This window comes from Pelobates fuscus, chromosome 3 (assembly GCF_036172605.1).
Source record: "Pelobates fuscus isolate aPelFus1 chromosome 3, aPelFus1.pri, whole genome shotgun sequence".
Classification (NCBI taxonomy): domain Eukaryota; kingdom Metazoa; phylum Chordata; class Amphibia; order Anura; family Pelobatidae; genus Pelobates; species Pelobates fuscus.
In genome coordinates this window covers 163,204,362-163,228,929 of record NC_086319.1, presented here as the reverse complement: position 1 = coordinate 163,228,929, position 24,568 = coordinate 163,204,362, and the positions used below count along the sequence as shown (strand labels likewise).

Sequence of the window (24,568 nt, the reverse complement as noted above, 5' to 3'; positions counted from 1 at the left end):
TATTGTTACAGGTGTGAGTGAGAAGGCCATAATAAAGCCTGTCCGCTTACCAACACATAGTGTATAAGCCAGGAAAGTCTCGAAGGGACACCTGTGAAGACGAGCAGAACTCCATTCCCTGCAGCCCTCACATCCTGGAAGCTGAGGTTCCATCGCACGGACGAAGACTGAGGATGACGGCGAAAGATGTGCTTTTGATTGTGTTTATTTATATGTGTTTTTATATTCAGGAAGGTAGAGGTACCGACACTCCTAGCTGTGAGGTATGCATTAAGACTACGAGAACAGGTAACCATATTTCCCAAACCCTAATTTGGCATTCACAATACGAATGTAAAGGAGAGGTATCAAGATGTAGATACCTAAATATAGACTATAGTGTGTGCCATTTAGGAGTAGGAGAACCTAAGTGCTTCAGTCCAGAGTATCAACCTCGTACAATTTGGTTGACTCTCAGGAATGGAGATCCTCAGGGGACCCTAATTAATAAGACGGTGTTAGAATCCGTACATTCTTCGGGTGTTCTGCTATTTGATGCATGTAAGGCGATATCAAGTGGTAGAAAACCGTGGAATGTATGTGGGGATCTTAGATGGGAGAGGACGTATGGGTCTAATGATAAATATATTTGTCCCAGTAGTAAAAATAAATATGTGAGTCCTAGATGCCCAAATAAAGACTATAACTTTTGTCCATATTGGTCTTGTGTGGGGTGGGCGACTTGGGGACAGACAGTAGATAAAGACATGATAGTGACTAAGTTGCCGACTAGCCCTTATTGTAAGTCTATGGAATGCAACCCAGTCCATATACTTATTAATAACCCCGACAAGTTCCTAGATAAGTATGGAAATTTATTTGGGTTTCAGATATACGGGACGGGTTTAGATCCTGGGACATTATTGTTTATAGGAATAGAGACTGATACGGTATCCTCCCAGACTCATCAAGTATACCATTCCTTTTATGAAGAGATGAGTATAGATAATAAGATCCCCCATAACGCTAAAAACCTGTTCATTGACCTAGCTGAAAGTATTGCCGGTAGTCTTAATGTTACCAACTGCTATGTGTGTGGAGGTACTAACATGGGAGACCAATGGCCTTGGGAAGCAAAGGAGGTAATGTCCGGTTCTGAGGCAGTTGACCAACTAATATCTACACAAGCCGATTATCATTTGAGTGTTAGAGGTAAATCTGAGTGGAGATTAAAGACCTCCATCATAGGTTATGTTTGCATAGCAAGGAAAGGAATAATGTATAATACTTCTGTAGGAGAATTAACTTGTCTAGGGCAAAAAGCTTATGATGATGATACTAAAAATACAACTTGGTGGTCGGCTTCAAATGTCTCAGAACCATCTAACCCGTTTGCTAGATATGCCAGTTTAAAGGATGTGTGGTTTGATTTATCCATCACATCTACCTGGAGAGCCCCAGCAAATTTGTACTGGATCTGTGGTAAGAAAGCCTATTCGGAGTTGCCACAGGACTGGGAAGGGGCATGTGTGTTGGGTATGCTCAAACCATCCTTCTTCTTGTTACCGATTGAAACAGGTGAGACTTTAGGTGTTAAAGTGTATGATGTGAATCATAGGAAGAAAAGGGGACCCTTAGAGATAGGCACCTGGGAAGATAATGAATGGCCTCCCCAGCGTATCATAGATTATTATGGGCCAGCCACGTGGGCAGAAGATGGTACCTTTGGTTATAGAACCCCAATTTATATGCTCAACCGTATTATAAGATTACAGGCGGTGGTTGAGATTATTACTAATGAGACCTCACAAGCACTCAATCTTCTAGCGAAGCATAATACCAGGATGAGGACAGCAGTGTACCAAAATAGATTAGCCTTGGATTACCTTTTGGCAGTAGAGGGAGGTGTATGTGGGAAGTTTAACCTGAGCAATTGCTGTCTTCAAATAGATGACGAAGGGCAAGCAATAGCTGAGCTTACTAGCCATATGGTTAAACTAGTGCATGTGCCTACTCAGGTATGGAAAGGGTACAATCCAAGTAGTTGGTTTGGTAGCTGGTATGAGTGGTTTGGAGGGCTTAAGGCAGTGGTAGGTGGAGTCCTACTGATTTTACTGTTGTGTCTACTCCTACCGTGTCTTATACCCTTAGTAGTTAGGTCTGTGCAAAGCCTGATAGGAAGTATAGCAGAGAGGAAGGCTGCTGCACAGATAATGGCGATATATAAGTATAAGGCTCTAGATCAAGGAGAACCAATGCAGGAAGATGAGTGTTAAAAGATTCACATCATAAGATAAGTCTGGTCTGGTTCATGGTAACCTGAGGTATATGCAAACCAAGGTTAAGTGATGCCTCAAGTAATTGTGAAATATCAGAGGCATCAAAGGGGGGAATGTGATGTAATTCCAGTAAAATACAAGTTTAGCAGGCTAAGATTGCCACAAGGCATATGTATGTATATGTGTTTGTAGTATCAGTTAGTTAATTACACGTAGCTAAGATACTGTTATCACTGTACTGACCAGGTGCAGGAATGTAAGAACTGGAATTACGCGTCCCTCTCCTTTGTATCAGATGAGCCACGTGGTTAGACCGGATGGATGAGTTTAGACTCTATTTATTAAATAGGTTAAGGGTATGTGTGGGTGTAGTTAATTGTGGGAGGAGCTACAGTGCTATATAAGGAATGTACTCTATGTATTCAGTACTCAGACTTTGCTGTATTTTGGTGACGCTAGTCCCTCTGAGTCCCGATCGGTGATCCAATAAAGAATCTCTTCCTTCCTGAAGAAACCTGTGTCCATCTCTCTGTGCTTGGCTTCTGTCAGTTTCTCCGGTATCAGAACAGGGACTCTTGGGGGAGATGGGTATTTGTTTATTTCTAACAACAGATAATCAAGGGATGGAATTCCCTCTTGCCTAGAAGTTTATCTAAACTTTATGTTTAATAAAAGTGTAATTTGACATTTAATTTCCATAAAAAGTGTCTAAAATAATTCTAAAAGTAGAAAAAATGCTATTGAAATATGACTGAGCTATAGCATGCTGAGCTGTAATTAGCACTTGAGATCTGGCAGCATTTCTTTGTGTAGGTTCCAATATAGGTATTCTATTGCTATTTTTTTTTTTCAAACTCTCAGTGAAAATTACAAAATGTCAGAATAATATTCATTATAAAAAATACCCTTTTTTCAAAACACTTATTTTACTCAAAACGTTGATCCTGAAAGATGTTTTCAACTAATATACATATTTGAAAAACAGCTTAAAAATAATTTAAAGACAAAAAGCATTAAAAAGCATCCAAAAAAATCTAAATTTGTGAAAAAAATGATATATTTATACATTTGTAATAAATAAATTATGTTTTGAAGGTTTTTCCTGGAATTCTTAAATCTGTACCAGATGCTCGAAGCATCTGTTGCATAAACCAGAAGTAAAATAATGACTTGACAATTGGAGCAAACAGAAAACAATTGTGGTTCTGTTATTTTTTTTTCTTTTAAATTCCTAGTATGACATTCCAGAATGTCACCAAGGGAAAATTGCATGCTGACAAAGCTACATTTAACTTTAGAAAGAATCACGATGACAGCACTTTGAAAATATATATATATTTTTTGCTATTATCATGCATAATAAGAATGCATAATAGTGGCTATGGGGATATATACATAGAGAGAGCAAGAACGTGTGATAGTATTTACGGATTTTAAGTTGTGCATAGGACATGTTGGTGTAGAACCATATAAAGCAGTTCACAATATCAAATTTCCACAACAAAGATAGATACTAGACTGGGATATTAATTTCATTATAAACTGCAATTCATTTAGACTTAATTTTATTGTCCGAATTTCCAAACTCCGAGCTGAAATGTAGCTGAATCACGAGCCAAACGAATTGCACAATGTACGAGCATGTGTTTCGGGATTCTATCCGTGGTGCCAAGAAAAAAAATTAATTGATGGATAAGGGACAGCCTCTAAATGTGGATTTTATTCACAGAACAAATGAGATGTGACCAACAGACGGGTGGGGAAAGGAGAAGCAGAAAAAAATCTATATTTCTAAATTAATATATGTTATATATATTTAATAAAGATATAATATAAAAAAAAATTGTTACTGCTCCTCCTCTTATTCCCTCTATTGGTTACATCTCACTTCATCTGTGAATCAAATGGCGGTAAAATGCACCTATCAGTGTACAGCAAGATATGTGCGTAATATTTATATTATGCTTCAAAAAATACCTTGGCACTCCACCTATAGCTGACAAAATAGTTGGTACTTGCCTGGGTGCAATTCGTTAATGTTAAATATGTAGTAAGTAAACAAACCACGATGCACTCTCAGGTCTTCAAACATCAAAAAAAGTGTATTTGAAATATTGAATGCTGTGTACATCAAATCAACGTTTCGACCCCATTTGGATCTTGATAAAACGTTGATTTGATGTACACAGCATTCAATATTTGGAATACACTTTTTTTGATGTTTGAAGACCTGAGAGTGCATTGTGGCCCATTTCAACCCCTTTGTACTATGTCTGATTCGTTTTCTGAATCTCCTTTCCTTTAATAGAATTCGGATGAGCCAGACTGCCATATGACCAAAATTTGTCAGTCTTGACAAAGCTTGACTAAGCGTAGGACATGGGACATTTAGGGTTCAAATTAGGGTTTGGATTAGGGACTTGTTCATATTTAGTGATATTTCACTTTGGGGGAATATCACTAAATAGTGATTTCTCACACTTTATTTTAACCCTTACCCCAAGGGTTAGGGTAAGAATAGAGTGTGAGAGAGGTTAGAAATCACTTACCTAACCCTAATTTAAACCCTCACTTAACCCTAAATGTCCCGTGTGCCTAAGCTTAGTGAATGCACTAACTATAATGAAAGTGTAAAACTAGTTTTACTTACCTTCCAGGACCTTGCTGTGGAGGAGTAGCAGGAGTGCTAGCACGCACGTGTAGCACAGGATCCAGCTGATTCCCCTCACCGGAAGTGACAAGGGTAGGGGATTTTCACGAGGTAGGGGAATTTGATAGAACACTACCCTTGCTCAAACAGTATGCCCATGTTTTTATTATTGCAGGGGGCGGACCTTATGGGAGGCCTTAGGTTGCTGACCCCTCCTGTAGGCACTATAGTTATTTCATCTCATTGGATTGGTTATAGATCCAGGAGTCATCTGGTGCTGTTTCCGTATTCAGTGTTAAACCAACTTTTAAACAAGAGTCAATGGATACCCACAGCCCTGGGCCCAATGGAGCTATGGCACAGGCAGAGTTTACACACATTCATCTGGTCATACCAATTCCTACAAGCAATGAGCTCTGCGAGAGGCTGAAAGTGACACTCTCAGCGAACCATTGCTGCACAAACTTGTTTGTACGTAGCAGGGAATGTGGTGCGACTAAGAGTAAGGAGACTACCCCAATTCTCCCCCCAATAATGACAAACAACGAATATTGGATGAAACAGGCCACAGCTTTTATTAAAACATAAAAATAAGTGCGCTGAATATTTATAAAGTGCAAATTTAACTCACTGTATCAAAAGTGAGATAGTGCAAGCAATTAATACCACTTTAGTGCAAAAATACAAGTGCTACATCCAAACACTTATAACACTCTTTATCATTGCAATATGAAAATATTCTTAGTACCAAGATAGTAAAGTGACCTAGTGTATTAAAAGACAAAATATGGTACACTTACTAGAATCATATGCTTGAAGTAACCCTTGGTTTCAAATGGTGTAACGTAGAAAAAATACAATACAAAACATATATAGTGAAGTATTGCTTTTTTAAGAAAAATACAACATGTATGTAAAAGTTCCACTCACAAGCAGAAAGCAGATGAGCCTGCTCTACTATTGCCAGCTCCAAATGCAGAAAGATCCACTGCAGCCAATAAGGTAAAACAATTTATTTCCACAGATTAAAACACAGCATTCATTCACATATTCCGGATCCTTGTAAAAGACTGTCCTTTTGTGGGTTCGTGCATCCGCCGGCTAGATAAATTAGTCCGTGCACCCTCACGATCGGCAAAGTCCGTAGGATACTTCCGAGAGGCGTGGCGTACGTGATGAGGTGGAGGTCGGCGTTAGAAACCTCCGGCCTTTTCCAGCAGGACCGGCCATTATATGTGTTACGGACGGTTTCACTCACAAGAGGATAAAAACCGTTTAGGCGATATCCCCCTTTCCAGATACACAGGCAGCTACTGCAATCACCAACCTTCCGAACTCCAAACTGCACGTATTCACCAACTCCCGAACCAGAGACACACGAAACCTGGACGCAGCCGAACAGGAAAAGCCCTACGAACAGCTTACACTCCTGGCAATCGGCATACAGTCAAATTCCCCCCCCAAGAATGAGACGACACTTCACTTTGAGGGTTAAAACAGGAACTCAAGATTTATTCACACACTGTCTTATAAAGGATTCTCCCATGCAAGGGAGGGATTTACAATACACCAATCACATAATGGTTACATCCCACAGATTCCCTCCCCTTAGCCTGAGAGGTAATCCAATTATACATACAGTTTAAAACGTACTTTTTACCCAACTTTCATAACTCTAAAACCATACATCACATTCACATAAAAATTACATATTCACAATCACTCCATTCAGGGGAACAACATATTAAAAATGGCATGACCAGGGGTTCAAAAGTTTGTAAAGTATCTTTTAAAACCCCCTGCCAGCATGGCTTTCCGGCCCTGACCAGTTTCAGAGTCTTCTATCCTGGAGATAATTGAGAAGTAATTCAATTATCTCCCAGGACAGAGACAAGACTCCATTATGCACATGGTGAGCACAAAGCATTAAAATACTATAAAATGCACAAAGTCACATTTTATACATAAAACACAGACATGTCACATATCCCCAGATAGCTGGGATCTGAGCGCACAAAACTACCCAATAGCGCTCAGATCCTATTCACACAGTTCAATTGCCATGGAGCCGAAGTCTTTAACTACACGAATGGGCTCCATGGCATAGCTATCTGGATTAACACATTCACATAAAGTCGGGTCCATAGTCCAAAGGCAAGAGGCGGGCAAGGACACGTGGCGAGGTCGGTTTCACCACAATATGCAGCCAAGAAGGAGTCCCAAACCTCCAAAACCTCCCGCAGTGGCCGAGTGAGCTGAATGAAATGGCCGTCGTCGCAGCCAGACTCCGGTTAAAGACCGGCAAAATTCAGCCCACCCAGGAGCGACTGCAGGCAGCGCAGCTGAATCTTGCGCAGCTGAATCAGCTGAGACAAGTGACCGGCCCACCGTCTTGCCGTGTGCCAAGGGGACCCCAAACATATGGAACACCTCACCAAGAACCCGTCGCAGCAGCGCACAGTCATGCGAATCGGCAGGACCCACACAAAGGAAATCATCGGGGTAGTGTAGCAAGGAGTCTATCCCAGCCTCCTTCCTCACCACCCAGTCCAAGAACGTGTTGAAGCATGCAAAGTAAAAAAAACAAAAAACAGGATATGGAACTACCCATAGAGAGGCACATATCCACGTAATACATGTCTTCAAAAAAGCAGACGGAAGGCCAAATCCACATCAGCCTTGGCCAACAAGACCCCAGGGCCCATGGCCCTGACCATGCCAACCGCCACGTCAAAGGATGCATAAGATACTCATCAGTGTTCCCAAGAGATGTCATCATTCACCAAACTCCCCCCCCCCCCGAGGTACGATAAATGGTGAATCAGACGGTATTTTTCCAAAACAGATGCTCAACCCATCCAGTAGGATGCCTGCCGCCCGACTATTCCTATAACTGGCGAACCAAGGGCGCATCGCGCTCACGACCACCGGCGCCATCGCCCTCTGACCCCAAATCCCCTATCATGCCAACTTTACCCCGCTTGAAGCAGTGGGAGGCGGGATAGGCTCCCCCACAAGTGGAGCATTCGTGCTTGAAACGGCAAGATGCCCCCCATTTGCAGTGACTGTCATTGAATTTCAACAACAGCCCGGCCTCTGATGCGCGGACGGTGAGGAGGAGGACCCCCCCATCCCCCCTAAAAAAGGACGAGAACCCACCCTGCTGGGGGGCCGGGCCGGGCAGGTCATAATGGAGAGCCAGAGGCCAATGTCCATCTGGTTCCACAAAACTATGGGGCGCCCCGCCAACCGTTGACAGAACTGCTCATCATATTTCCACCACCCCAGACCGCCATAGGTACGACAAGCGTTCCAAATGGTATCCTGGTAGCAGAACAATACGGAGCACTTCTGCAGAGCCCTTTCCCCAATTACACTGGCCAGGATTGCAAACGCGCGAATCCCATTCCCCCAAGTCTTAGGGATCTTCCAGTACCTGTATATCTCCTAGTCTTTTTCGGATTCCTACCCGTCCTTTTCCTTTAAAGGAGGAGCCTCCTCCATGGGAAGGAGGGAAAAATCTCAACAAAGTCTCCCTTCCAAATTTTTTTTTATGAACCTCCTGTTGTAGGTGCAAGCCCAAGGGCCCTGACCAACACATAGGCAGACCCACATGAAACGTCAGCAACACCCGGGGGGTCACCTAATGCTAGGGACCCCCCAGCAACAGTAGGCGCTGCGGCACTCGACACCATAGCAGGGGTGCCAGCATACCCACCCACTCCAGGAGAGAGAACCCCGTGACCCCAGGAACTGTCAAAACCCCCTGTGGCTGCAGCGCCGAGGACCACACTAACCGGAGCTGACCATCTAATGGGGGGGACCCTACCTGCTTTTTTTTTGGACTGATCAAGAAAACCCCTAAGCCCTGACAAAAACCCACCCAGCGAGGAACCATTGGACTGAAAAGAAGAAACATGTGTGAACTCATCAGCCGATGCCCGAGGAACCTCCCGCGGCTAAGGATATGAAGACGATCCAGGCAGGACAGAGTTAATATCATTTTCAGCACTGCTCAGCCTTGCAACAGTACCAGGAGCCATCTGCTGGTCGGTCCCAGGAACTGCAGCCAGATCCTGTGAGCAGAGCAGCGGAGAGGAGGGAAGCTCACACCCCGCAGAGGGGGACATAGGGACCAGGAATAGGGACAGAAGAGAGTGGGGGAGGAGGGAGGGAGACAGAGAGAGAGCCGGGGGGAGAGCAGATAGAGGATGGACACCGAGCCCAGCAGGAACAGCGGGGGAGGAGGGAGGGAGACAGAGAGGGCACAGTGAGAGGAAGGGGACACAGACCAGCAGGAACAGGGGAGGAGGAGGTAAACACAGAGGGAGTGGGGACAAGGAATGGCATCACAGGGAGGGAGGGGGGAATAGCTGACAGAACCCAGGGGAGTAGAGGGAGACCCTCATCCCCAGAGGAGCAATCAGAGCCCAGGGAGGACCCTCCCCCACCCTCCAACAGCCGCACTACCGGCCCGTCTCTGGATCCGCCGTTGCGCCGACCACGTGGGGGCTGGGAAGGCCTCCCAAACTCCCCAGGATGCAGAGTTGATCTTCTGGCACCCTTGGCCGGCTGTCCAAGGCCGGGGGGCACATGGGAGGCGGCAAATGAAGCAGGCCTTGTGGTGCCTCGGGTCCAGGCTCCGGCCCCTACACCGGGCCCGAGGTGAGGCATCAGGGCTCAGCCAAACAGGCGGGCAAGAGCACCGGCCCGTGCTCCTGCGGCCTACAGGGGCTGTAGCCATGTGGGAGGCCCCAGCAGAGGCCTGACCGCGGGGGGGGGGGGGGGAACCCACACCGGCGGCCACAGGTTGGAGGTGAGCATATTGCTACCTTAAGTGCCTACCACCATCCAGGGCAGCAGCAGCTCTGAGGGCAGACAGGATGCCTTCAATATCCATCCCTCAAGCAGGTAAAGTGTGCAGGCCCAGGACAAACAGGAGCGCAGAGAAGTTGTTTGCTGGCCAGAATCCCAAAAGGCACTGAGGTAAGATGATTCCTGCCCCACTACAAACCCATAACCACTCCCCTAAACACATATAGCCAATCATTAGCACCATCCCCACACTCATACATGTGCCCTTGTCCGTTTAGCTGTAGTGACTCCCCAGGGCCTAATCCATCCTGATTATCCCAAGCAGCACAGAGGGGGTGGGCTGCTTTGCAATCTCATTTAGCATTAAAACCTTCGAAATGTTTTAATGTTGATTAAAAAGCCGGCGAAAAGGCAGTCCAAACATTATAACCACTTTGATGAAATTAAGTAGTCACAGTTCCCACAATGCCTCTTTAAACAATACAAAAACATTAACATTTGACCTTCAAAGATCGTGAAAAAGCCAAGTTTAGGAGCCTCTCATTCTGGTCTATGGGATCTAATATTTCAAAAGTAAACTCTGTCCAGAATAGATAAGCTAAGAGCAGTGGGGCAGCTAAGCCCTTTGCTCTCATTGTACTGCTGTCATCCAGCTAGAAAGTTAGAATTCTATATTATTATTTTTTTGAAGATAAGAACTGTTTTGAAAACAGCTTTCACTAAACATCAAATTACAAAAAACTGAAACCCAAATTGCTAATTTTAAGCTAAAATAATCAGGTTATGTCTAGTTGCAGATACACTGTTCTACTCGGTTCTCAGTTCACTATAATTTCTTTTTAATTAGTAAAGCTAAAATCAGAAGAACTGCATACCCTTTATGTTCCAAAAGAAGGTATCTACATTCTGTAATTTTCCACAGCTGTCAATACCTTGCTTTTCCGCTTTATGACTGAACTCACTCCATGCATGTTTTAGCAAGCATGACTTGCTACATTTTTTTCTGTCATCGACTTTACAATGTTTTAAACTAACACACTTCTCAGGAAAAAAAAAACACAGACAGTCACCAAAAACATACAAAATATTAATAGGTTTAACTCATTTGTGCCATACCAGCAGGATCCTATACTATTAGTATCAGAATGGTTATATGAAATTATTTTTATAAATATATGGTACCTGTCATTGTACATAATCAACATCTGCACGGAACTAATTATCAGGGTTTTTTTCATTCAATCAAACCACAAGGTTTTCTTCCAGTTTGACTGACTGTTGGCAACATGTCTGTTCATTTCAGCGGAAATTCAGTGAAAATTTTCATTGATCTCTTACAATCTCTATGGCCCACTATCAACACTAGCACCCAGTGAGTAATTGATGGGGACAGGGGTGTGAGATGTACTATGTCTCCCCCAGGGGTCAAGTCCTGGGGAATAAAGTGTGGGAACTCACCGGAGATCCCCCCCCCCAAAAAAAAACAAATAATAATAATATACACTCATATATATATATATATATATGTATATATATATATATATATGAACACATATATAGTACCTTGCACTCAAGCTGTCTTTCAGTTCTTGCAATAGACCGGGTGCATTACCAGGGCTCCAAATATCCAAATACAAAATAGAATGGCTGCACTCACGGAATTTCTTCAGTTTAAAATATAACTTTTAATGAAATCGCATAAAAATCGACGTTTCAGTCCAGCCCGTGGACTTTCATCAGGATATGTCAACATTAAAAACATTGCTGTATATATAGGCATATAATCATAGTAATACATAAATTAAACAAACATGTGTAACTCACCCCAGGTGATGTGTCAGCGTCCTCCCCGTCCAAGTGCGCATGTGCACCAGTGTACACGCCCCCTTCGTGACGTAATCACGCTACGCTGCCGGCGTAGTCATGGGACCGCGGCTAAACAAAACCCACCTCCGTAATCATGTGAGCTATCACTTACACATGTGCATCACCCCAAGTGTCAATACCATATTGCCGGTTCGTGATCCGGTCATGTGCGCACACACGTCATTATGCCCGCCTCCAACATGACGTCATCACGCCATGTTTATCGGCGTTGTTACGGCAACGCGGTGTCTCTAACTACCATCACCATAGTGATGTAAACTACCATTGTTTACAACTACACGTAGAGTGATCAAAAAATTGGATGAAGTATATAAAAACTAAACTGCATGATGTGAAAGTGCTAAGTAAGAAAATTATCCTACTTACATATAAACCATCTAGTGCATGATATTAAGGGCAATTATAAATTGCTACTATAGTGCTTCCCAGCTCTCCTGCATAGAAATTATGTGTCATTAAGCCTCCATTATAGAGGTCTGTGCATATGAATGCTATATGTATTAAAGTGACAAGTGCAAAACAATATAAAACAACCAAACAAAAGTGAATATCAAAGTGTCAACGTGAAGATACATAATGATTCTATCTAGTATATACATCAGCACATCATTTTATATTAAAATATATTAGATAGCTAGACAATACGAATGGATGGCATTAGGCACTCATGGTACCAGGGGATTATGTATGGATTTAACTAAACTCATACGTAAATGAGTACTCAGTTAACATATATATATCTTTTTATCAAAAAAAAGTTGTTGCTAATGAACAGCATTATCATATACTTACTGTACCATAAGTCCCTGACTTCTGCCACCATTCGCATGTCGGCACTTAAAATAAAAATAAAAAACATCAATGCATGAAGTTTAAACATAAAACTATTTGGAGCAAGTAACCTAGAGCAGTAGAATATCATTATTATTATTCACAGAAACGAGTATAGTGGTAATGATTCATTTAACCCTTTAGGTGAAACAGTGTCTAATTCATGAATCCAGAAAGCCTCTTTATTGAGAAGTATCTTTCCCCGATCACCCCCTCTTCTCGACAATGGGATATGGTCAATTGCCACAAATTTTAATGTGGTCAAGGGGTGTCCAAACTCTAAGAAGTGTTTTGCCACTGGTTTGTCTGTTCGACCATCCCTGTAGGCCAGTCGGATACTGGAGCGATGCCCCCTGATGCGTTCACAAATGGCAGTTTCAGTTTTGCCAATATAGCACAGGCCACATGGGCAATTCAACTTATATATCACGTGCGTTGTTTTGCACGTTATTGTAAACCTGATGGTATAGATTTTGTTACTATGTGGGTTGTTGAATTGTTTGGCCGGAATCATATGACTGCATGTGACGCATCCAAGGCATCTAACTGATCCCCTTATCTGTTCTTTAGATGTACCATGGTAACTCGCTACGGGATCCGTGCGCACTAGCAAGTCCTTTAAATTCTGATTTCTTTTAAAACAGATTAATGGTGCTTTTTTAAATTCCTTTGGCAATGTTGTATCGCTTGTCAGGATTTTCCAGTTTTTCTTGACCGACGCTGCTACTTGTGGTGACACGGGTTGATACATCATGGGAAAAACTAATTGTGTAGACTTCTGTTCCTTCCTCTCGTCGGCGCGTGCACTCTGTGCTTCTTGAAGCGCCCTGTCGAGAATACGGCTACTGTAGCCTCTTTGTAGGAATCTGGTCTTCATTTCTAAAAGTTGATTTCCCATGATTTGAGTATCCGAGTTGTTTCTAATCACTCTCAAAAACTGTGCCTTCGGTAACGAGTCCTTGAGGGCTTTTGGATGTGCACTCTGGTAATGCAAGGTAGTGTTTCTATCTGTTGGTTTCGTGTAAAGTGAATACTGCAAACATGTTTCTCCCACCTCAATCTGGAGATCCAGGAAATGTATTTTATCACTGCTTATCTCTGCCGTAAACCTAACTGGTGATGGTAGTTGGTTAAGGTTCTCAAACATCTCTTCTGCATCCTCTCTTGTTTTATTCCATATAATGAGCAGGTCATCTATGAATCTATGGTATGATGTAATACTGCTACCATATCGTTCCAAAATATGTGTTTCTTCATAGATGAACATGTACGCGTTAGCGTACATGGGTGCCATGGGTGACCCCATTGAAGTTCCTGCTATTTGGAGATACCACTTGTCTTCAAATCTGAAGTAATTATTCTGAAGTACAAAGGTAAGGAGTTCCAGCACAAACTCTATGGGTGGGCCTCTATATACTGTAGATCGTACCAATACTTGTCGCATGGCTTCTACGCCTTCTTCATGCGGTATAATAGTATATAGGCTTTGTACATCCATAGTGATAAGTATGGGTTTGTGCTCCTCAAAATGAATCTCTTTGATGTTCGAGATGAGAGATGGAGTATCTTTGATGCAGGTATGCAGTTGTCTTACTGGGTCCTGAAAGAGGTGGTCTAGCCACTTGGCAATAGGCTCTAGAGCGCCCCCTATTGCCGAAACTATAGGGCGGCCTGGTGGTTGGTTTGCGTTCTTGTGGATTTTAGGGATCGTATATATGATGGGCGTGCGTGGATGTTGTCTAGCCAGGTACTGTCGCAACTTTAAATCAATATGGCCTGCCATTAGGCCCATATTCAGAATATCATCAATCTTATTTTGAATACTCTTAGTCGGATCCCCTTCCAATAGTTTGTATGTTTTCCGGTCGGCTAATTGGGATTTTAATTCTGTGGCGTAATAGGTATAATCCAACACCACAATACCTCCTCCTTTATCTGCTGAACGTATTATTATTGAGGGGTCTTCAGCCAATTTTTTGATGATCGTTCTCTGTTGTTTTGTTACGTTTTGTTTCCTTTTAGTATCCTGCTGCATGTATCCAATTGCATCCTGATTCACAACCGACAAGAAGGTTTTGATGGAGGCTTTATTTGATACTGGGTCGAAGTTGGATTTCTTCTGAAATGTCCCTCCAGTGCCATCTGTATTGTTTTCTGTAATTGTACGTGGGGCTGAAAAAAAATCTTTTAATCTCATAGTTCTCCCAAATTTGTGCAGTTCAATCTTCCACTTGAACTGGTCCGGCCTTGATGTTGGCACAAACGATAGACCCCTACTTAGGAGGTCTATTTCAGCTGCATCCAAAGGCCTGTGGGACAAATTAAATATGGGGATTATCTCCTGAGCGGTGGTTTCCCCAGTGCTCCCCTTCTTCCCTTTATGCCCCCTCCTTGTTCTAGATCTCCGCTTCCTCTGTCCTGGCTCCTTGTTACTGCACCACTCCCCGTGGTGTCTAAAAAAGGTGCTGTATGGCTCTGTTGTTGAGTATCTGTATCTGAGGCTGACTCACCCGAAGTTATATCTATAGTATGAATTGGAGGACGCTGTATTCTCCTGCGCTGCCTCCTAGGTCTCTGAGTATTCATCCTACCGGTCAGCCACCCATAAACTCTGTGATCCAAGTAGTCCTGAGTTACTCTTTCAAACTTCTGCTTCTTGAATCGTATTAAATCTGTCTTGTATTTTAGGATTTCCTCCTTGAGTTTATGTACCGATTTGATACCCTCCGATGATGCCAGTAGTACAGCATGTTCGGTTTCTAGTTGAGTAATCTTCAAGTTGGTGTCTATTAAATCTGTTTTAACGTCTTTGATGATGATAAGCATAAGGTCCAGAGACGCCTTATTAAGGACATGAGTCCAATCTCTGCAAACAGTTGCTTTTGCTCTTCCTATCGTTGGTATATTGTGGATTCTGAAACCTCTTGGAATCCTTTTAGACTTGAAATAATCAGATAAAAAAGTACCATGCAAGTCCAGATCCACTTGTTTTCTATACAGGCGTAACAGTTTAAAATAGACATCCTTGATAGACACATTATGGGGTAGGTCAGTGCCAGACTGTTGCCATAAAATAGTTGCAGCCTCTTCTTGTGAAAAATATAAAGTCTCTGCTTCTGTACAATATGCTCCCGCTTGCTCCAAAAATACATCCATAATGAAAAAAAATATTACTAAAAAATTAGCCAAATTGCTTCTAATGGCTTTAAATGCAAGTGTATTGCTGTAATTATTGCACAAATGCATATACTTTAAGCTGGCTGGTGCATAGGTTGGAGTGTATATATATATATATATACACGTGCACACACACACACACTGACACACATACTCAGACACACACACACACAGATACACATACGCTCGCAGACACACACACTCACAGACACACACGCACATACACACACACTCACAGACACACATACACTCACAGACACACACTCACAGAAACACACATACTCTGACACACACTCACAGACACAAACATACACTCACAGACACACACACATACACTCACAGACGCACACACATATACTCACAGACAAACACACACACTCAGACACACACACATACACGCAGACACACACACACAGACACTCACTGTGGCAGTCCACATACACACATACAACCCATGGGCAGCCCCAACACTTACAAAAAACACCACACACGATATGACATATCTAAGCACACAATACCACAAGCAGTTTCCCATGCACAGCGCACATTCACAAATACAACATGATACGCACGCAACATACATATGTAACACACAATACCACAATCTGCTCACACACAATATAACTCGACCTGCATACAAAAAAATGAAACTCTACAAAGCAGCTACAGCATCCATACATAACACATGCTGAATATGGAAACGCACACACATGTTGATTTAAAAAAATGTTAAAGTCTTATTTTTACACAGTGCTGCTAAAAGGTTGGTTAGCCCTGCCCTAGAGCGTTCATTCTCAGGAATTTAAAATAAATCCTAAGTGAATTTCAATTATTAAACAAAATATTGTACAGCTGAACTGAAAACATAGCAAACATTGATATTTTTTCACAGGTTTCAATTAATTGTATTAAAATTCTCAGTACTTACATATTCTGGTGCATAGGTGCCAAAGCCTATAACTGGAATTGTGTTTCCATCATTCATCAGAAGTCGAACATCAGACTTGGAAGCCATTGATAAAGCTGAGTCACTGCTCTAGAGAGTGAAAGTTTAGAATAATGTACAGCAGTGTATATTTAAAAAAGGTGTGTCCCTTTCCGAATGAATAAGGTTAGCTTACTATGGTTTGTAGTCTTCTTTAACTGAAGATTGTGTCTTTCAGGAAGAAGCAATGTAACAGGACAAAAACATAACAGAACAAAACAAAGTTTTAAAAAAATGAATACATTTAACATGAGCAAGTGAGAAAGAATGTAACAAAAAAAGTAGAGAACAAGTTTAAAAGAACTGTCACATATCCAATTTTTGCACAACCAGATAGCTTTGTAAAAATAAGCTATGAGGTTGGCTACTAAACATTTTTTTTTTCTTATCAGAAAAAAATAAATAATTCTGCATATTAACCATGCCTCTGTGTTACACTTCCTGCATTTTTAAATATTTTCTGTAAGCTTTAGTGTGATGGATCACCTGGCACCCCGACTGGGTACCTCCGCCAACAGATGCTTCCTAGCCGACGCTGAGGACCATAAGCACCGCACCGGATACCAAAAGGTGTGTCCCTTTCCGAATGAATAAGGTTAGCTTACTATGGTTTGTAGTCTTCTTTAACTGAAGATTGTGTCTTTCAGGAAGAAGCAATGTAACAGGACAAAAACATAACAGAACAAAACAAAGTTTTAAAAAAATGAATACATTTAACATGAGCAAGTGAGAAAGAATGTAACAAAAAAAGTAGAGAACAAGTTTAAAAGAACTGTCACATATCCAATTTTTGCACAACCAGATAGCTTTGTAAAAATAAGCTATGAGGTTGGCTACTAAACATTTTTTTTTTCTTATCAGAAAAAAATAAATAATTCTGCATATTAACCATGCCTCTGTGTTACACTTCCTGCATTTTTAAATATTTTCTGTAAGCTTTAGTGTGATGGATCACCTGGCACCCCGACTGGGTACCTCCGCCAACAGATGCTTCCTAGCCGACGCTGAGGACCATAAGCACCGCACCGGATACCAAAAGCACCGCAGACTCCACAACCGCCATAGCTTAGCGGATCTCGGAGGCAACCGGCCTCTCTCTCCAGCGGCAGTGTTCCCTACAGGGAGTGGAGGTATCCAGCCTCACTCTCCAGCGGCAGAGTGAGCCCCAGGGAGAGGAGGAAACCGGTCTCTCTCCCCAGCAGCAGTGTGTTTTGCAGGGAGAGCAGGCAGTGTGTCCTGCAGGGACAGGAGGCAGCCGGCCTCTCTCCCCAGCGGCAGTGTTCCCTACAGGGAGTGGAGGTAACCGGCCTCACTCCCCAGCGGCAGGGTGAGTCCCAGGGAGAGGAGACAACCGGTCTCTATACCCAGCGGCAGTGTTCCCTACAGGGAGTGGAGGTAACCGGCCTCACTCCCCAGCGGCAGGGTGAGTCCCAGGGAGAGGAGACAACCGGTCTCTATACCCAGCGGCAGTGTTCCCTACCGGGAGTGGAGGTAATCGACCTCACTCCCCAGCGGCAGGGTGAGTCCCAGGGAGAGCAAACAACTGGTCTCTCTCCCCAGCAGCAGTGTGTTCTGCAGGGAGAGAAAGCAGCCGGCCTCTCTCCCCAGCGGCAGTGTGTACCCTTGGGAGAGGAGACAGTCGGTCTCTCTCCCCAGCCACAGTTTGCACCCCAGGGGGCCCAAGGTATCGTCCTTCCCACCCAGCAGCAGTGTATCCTACAGGGAGCAGAGACAGTCGGTCTCTCTCCCCAGCAGCATGTCATGCCTTAATTGCAGGTATATCCTTGTCTCTTCCGGGTTGACGGAGTTTAGCCACACCCCCTTCTCTGACGCGGTCTCCCCACGCTACATAATGCGACCGCGCCAGATACAAGACGCTGGATTATTGAACAGCGTTACCGCGGAATCAAACCGGCTGAAAGATTTCTCCAATCTCTATTTGTGAACCGAACCGGACTGGAATTCTACAGACCCTCCATCTCCTCTCCTCGACCACGGCTAGTATCTGGACCTTCCTCATCCTGCTTAACATCTTCCCTCCCCGGAGGAGAACTTCGGGAAACCTGATTTTCTCCATTTAAGCTAAGTCAATTGCTTTATCCGTAATAGGAGATTACCTGCTCCCAAGCCTGCTAATCCTTCCTGCTACAGCCTTCTCTCAAACCGCTAAGCATTCCTGCTACAACCTGCTCCCAAGTCCGCAAAGCCTTCCTGCTACAGCCTGCTTACTTTAACTCCAAATCACATCACTCCTGCTACAACCTCATTTCTATAATTTGCCGTTTCCATAAACTTGCAAACTCCAATGTACTATACTGCGTGTATGCCAGAAGCTGCTTACTCCGTTTAAACAAACAGCGAAGTAATTAAAGATACAGTACCTGTTTTAACCGTAATTAAAGATACAGTTCCTGTACTTCAGTATCCTAGTCATCAATCTGATTCCTAAGAGATCTGCAGTTGTGCTCCACTTAAATATATGTAAGCGTTACACAGCAGGACAATGTTATGGGAGTGGAGACAGTCGGTCTCCCTCTCCAGCGGCAGCCTGTGTTCCAGGGAAAGGAGCACCGCACCCTTTCTCCCCAGCGGCAGCTTACCCTACCAAGGGGATAAACCAATCTCCCAAATGGCGCAGATAGGACCGTGGTCTCTGTGCCTGACCCACAGGGATGCTGGACACCCGGTCCAGATCCCCAGCTACCATCGCAGGAGTACCAGGAGGAGGGGGTAAGTGATGTCTCCCCTCCCCAGCCAAGTCCCCACCAGGCTACCCCAGCAGAAGCGCTGGCATCCTCTGCCCCCCAAGCCCTCACAGCGTGTTACCCAATTACCTCAGAGGAATAACTGTTTGTTGTGGGTGGGCTGTAACTGTTTGTTGTGGGTGGGCTGCTCTTGTAACTGTTTGTTGTGGGTGGGTTACTCTGGCACTTGCTTTTTGTGGGTGGGTGGATTGACTAACGGAGGCACTGAGCGACAGAAGGTCAGATGCCTGGTTAGTCTTCCCCTCAAAGGGGAGATGTGTGACGAAGTGCACTTCACCACTTGGTCCTGGAGAGGCCTGCTTGCCAGCCTCCTGCCCTGTGACTATGGCCCCTGGGAGATTGTACCCGTTTAAACCAGCATTTGGGCTTATGGACTTTTATTGTACGGTGCTGGCCCTTTAAAAACAGTGTATGGACATATTGAAACTTTTTGGACACTTTTTCTTCCCCTTTGAATCCCTGGGATGGAGTGGCTCTACCCCTCCCCCAGTTCCATTGTTCTCCAGCAGGGCGTTGTCCCAGGGACACTGTGTGGCGAAACCAGCTTCGCCACTGTGAACTGGAGAGGCCTGGCTGCTAGCCTCCTGCCCTGCGACTATGGCCCCTGGACATATTGTACTGGAAAAACTATATTTGGGCATGTAATAATGTATATTACTGCTACTGGGCCTTTAAGGGCCATCCGTGGATCTATGGGGACTTTTGGGATACTGTACCTTTAAGACTGTGGAGCGTAGTACAGTAATCCTGCCTTTAATACTTTAATGTCATGTATGTATTTTTGTATGCAGTTTAACCTGGGATATGTATGCAGCATTCATCTGATTGTTCGGTAGAATCACTCCATTCATTGTATTGAGGAAACTACCGAACAACCAGACCACCCAGGACTAAGTGTGCCTCCAATTACCGTTTGCAACAATGTTGCAAACAGGTAATTGGCAATCAGTGTAATGTATTCTTTGTCCTCTGGGTGGCCGCAATTCGGGAAACAAACACGTGGCGGCGGCCATCTTAAACTACCGAACAGCGGTGTTTTGCCGTCGAGTGTCTGGAACTAAAATCGGACACTTGACTAGGCAAACACCGCTGAGACCTCCATACTTCCAGAAATTCGTATAAAAACTACCGAATGACCAGCCGTTCGGTAGAAAGAATCCCACAAACAAGGGAATTCATTCAAACCCTCTCCAGGCTCTATAACACAGGCAATTCGTCTGTTTTCATTCCCTTGTTTGTGACCGACCGCAGGGCCAAAATGCATGGAACTGTTTTCGGATACTTTACCCATGCGGTCGGTCAAATCTTTGGAACCTCATATCTCCCGAACCATTCATCCGAATGACCTGATTCTTGGATATGTTGTCCCCCTGAATAAGGGCTATCAGGGGATACCTGTTTTGGAGGTGTAGCATATGTATTTGGGGTACATCCAGGAATTGGGGAAAAGGGTGTACGGTATAATTATGTTAAGTGCTAATCTAAGGGGAGGAAATGTGGGGGAGGTACATCCATGTGATTGGTTAAATTCATCCTCCCCCTGGGAGTGTCCTGTATGTACTTGTTTGTAATAAAAGCCAGACTGGGTGTCCCAGTCCAGAGTTCTTGCTTAACCCTCAAAGCGATGTGTCGTCTCGGTCTTTGGGGGAATGGGATTGTATGCTGACTGCCAAGAGTGTAAGCCGATGTCTGCTTTTCTTGTTCAGCTGTTCCAGTGTTCGTGTGGTTCCAGTCGGGAGAATGGTGTTTGCAGTAGCTGCCTGTGCATCTGGAAAGGGGATTATCACCTAAACTGGGTTTTATCCTCTTGTAAGTGAAACGGTCCGTTACACACTGCCAGACCAGTGGGAACTGGTTTGGGCAGGAAAAGCCATGCTTGCAAGTGATAACAAAGGACTTCGACCTAACTTTTAAATCCCTGAAACTATTCAAGTGAATTTTGGATATGTTTGTCCCCAAGTTATACTGGTTAAAATAATATAATGTATTTCATATATGTACGATGTAAACTCTCAAAGTTATAAAGATGTATAAAAAGTGTAACTTTTCAGCTTGGAGATAATTGAGTAGATACAGTAATTGACTCAATTATCTCCTAAGCAGAGGGGAGGAATATGATGGGTGTGTTTCTATTGTCCCATTGTGTCTGATTGGCTGCTGTACTTGCATTGTATGTGTTGTAATGTGTTTATTGGTTGTTCTGAAAAACCCTGTGGGTGGTACTATGTGTGGAAAACCTGCATAAAAGAAGGCCCTTTGGGGGGGCGGAGCCTGGCCGCCATACCGAGCGGTCGCAACTCGTGAGGGCTCCGGGCTAAAATACTAATTCAACCACATTGACAGCAAAAGACCCAACTCTTAACAGTATACCTGGCCTGGAGACGGAGGTCTACTACTGTGGCAACAAGCGACAGGTCCCACGATCGTAAACGGTGGACCCATTCCGGGGTCAGACCTGAGGCCTACTCGGGCGGCGTGGGGGAGGCGGCCGATCCCTCCACTGACTGGAGCCTACTAGCCTGCAGGTCCCCCGACACACTCTCCACCCCCCCCTGCCGGTGAGGGATATCCCGGCTACTAAAACGTGTGACCCACTAGTGACATATTTGCACTGCCAGACATGGCGGACGCCACGTGTGACCCACGGCTCGCCTCTCCGCTACCCCTGCTGGAGGAAAGACTTGATTGTCTGTTCACTGCCTTCTGGGCTAAACTGAAGCTCCGTGGGGGCAAAGATGAAGAGGCTCCACTGACGGTAACCTCACAAGTACTGACACTACGGCATGCAGCTCCTGAACAGGGCAACGGCGCGACTTTGAAAGCGGGAAGGAGAGGGCGAGCACCCCACAGAAAGCCTCTACACCGCAAGCCCAGACCAACGAGGTGCCACACTATGCCCATGCGGGACCACCCAATCAAGCCCACACCTGCCGCCCGGGGGACCGCCACTCCACACATGAGGAAGCAACGAACCAGTGGATCCCGAGCTCCGGCTGCAACACGCAGAGAAACAGGCGGCTCAGGTACACGGCAGTACGCTGGGAGCTGGGGTGGACGGGGAGACCACACAAGATGGTCCTACCGCAGACATCCAGATGAAGACTGTCCCCAGAATGTGACTCCCACAAACCACAGAGATCAGATATCAAGCCAAGGGATAGGATGAACCTCCAACAATGTAATACCCGTAGGGCGCATTTCGGATGCTACCTGGCTTCTATCCCAGTAACTGATGTGTATTGACCCTTGCCTGGACTGTTTATGCTGTGGCTGTGCTGCGGATTAAGTTAAATATCCGTGTAGTCCTGATGGTACCTAGTAGTTAAGGCATTCTGCCCTCTCTGAGCCAGGACACATTGTCACTATTAATGTCTGGTACAAATCTTTCACGTCATTAAACCTGTCACCTCACTGTATGTGCGACCTATAACACAACTGTCAAAATGTTAACTCTAGCTTACACTAACCCACTATAAGCACACCCAAGGCATACGGCTATCATAACTACAACCAAGCTAAGTGTACTGACCAACGATCTATGTTTATTATTATCTTAACGCAATCTTACCATTTAGCCTGTTTAGCATGTTCTATGTTATAAAATATAAAATTGTGCTGTCTACCGCAAGCCATGTTGACCACTACTTTTAATGTGCCTGCTATAGCTGTTGTGGCTCTGCAGGATTATATGCCATGTATAAAAAAAAAAAAAAAAAAAAAAAAAAAAAAAGGCCCTTTGGTGCCAAGTAAAACAGTTCTTCTTCACCCTCAATCTAGAGTTCTGTCTCTTATTGGGGGTAACTGGCTATATCACTACAAGGGATTGCTATGCTCTGCATGCTCCCTTTGCTAATCACTTCTAAGCTCTTTAAAGAGCTTGTTCCTGTTTTCCTCTCTTGAAGGAGAGGTTGACCCACTGGAGCCTGGAGCCTTGTCGTAGGTCCAGGGTGGGTAGGAGACGACGAGACCCCATCCAAGCTACGGCAGTTCGTAGGGTCTGCGGTGGTTGTTGTGTATGGCGGAGCACTTGGAGCCCTCTGGAAGCGCTAGGAGCATCTATTAACGGAGGTACCCAGTCGGGGTGCCAGGCGGTCCGTTACATCTCCCACGTGTCATTTATCTGGTGCAGGTGGTGCTGGAAGGAAACTCACAGGATATAGATACAGAACACACATAACCATTGCTAATCTCTCGCTTTCATCTTTCAAGTAAATCCATTTCATTATTCATGTGAAGCACAGACGTGTGCTCCAACTGAGAATAATTAGAGTGCAACTTTAGGATTTTTTAATTTTTGGTTACTGTACCATGTTTTTCATTTAATTATTTACTTCAGGTTTTTCCACTTTATTTATTTGTGTGTTACACTTTGGGTGCCAAGTTTCTAGCAATTTTTAGCATATATATTTTTTTCAATAAATTATTTTTTTGTTTTTGTTTCATCTTTAGCCTCCCATTGGTACTATTACATATAGCACTTTTTATGTGCTTCTAATACCCCTATACTGGTATACTACTCTCTAACTTCCCTCTTCAATTTATAAAAAGACACTCAGTTTTGTTCCCATACATCCATTCTAAGTCTCCATACTCAATTCCTTCTGCACAAAGCAAGAGCGTATCTTTTTTTTTTTTATCTCAATGGGCCTTTTCTATAGCCCCTCTATTAATCCGGCTCTGCCTGTGCTCGTGCATCGCTACAAAGTTCAGATACTCAGTTCACTCTGCACAACGTTTTAGAGCAAGAGCATATGGATGAAGAGTAGTAAAGCAGAAAAAAATATATAAATGTATTTATTTGGGATCAATTGGTCTATTACATGGGCGTGGGCCTGGATTACAGCTCTATTAGCTCCTATCTTAATCTGACCCTGCTGAAATAAATAGCATTTCCTCCATTGAGGTTTTTGGGAAAATTACTATTCAGTAAGCCGAGTCAACCCTAAATCTGCAAAGAATATCCAGCCTTTTGTCAGCTTAATATTTTCTTGATATGTTTCTTGATATCTTTACATATAATTGGTTGTAAGTTTTTTTCAGGTCACTCTTCTGTATCATTTCCTGCTGTCTTTGTCTTATATGCTAATTTTGTTGTATTGTAATTTTAAATGAATTGTACTTACCGTATATACTCGAGTATAAGCCGACCCGAATATAAGCCGAGGCCCCTAATTTTATCCCAATAAAATGGGAAAAGTTA

At 43.9% G+C, this 24,568-nt stretch overlaps 1 protein-coding gene across 1 annotated transcript in view; it reads right to left on the bottom strand.

Moving 5' to 3' along the window:
- LOC134602592 (aldo-keto reductase family 1 member C1-like) overlaps nucleotides 1-16,637 on the bottom strand; it is a 50,358-nt gene extending 33,721 nt beyond the window's left edge. Inside the window, exon 1 of the mRNA XM_063447614.1 lies at nucleotides 16,547-16,637. Coding sequence (XP_063303684.1) covers nucleotides 16,547-16,633 — 87 coding nt within the window. The 5' untranslated portion in view covers nucleotides 16,634-16,637. The remainder of the gene's footprint in view (nucleotides 1-16,546) is intronic.
- Nucleotides 16,638-24,568: the final 7,931 nt, after the last annotated feature.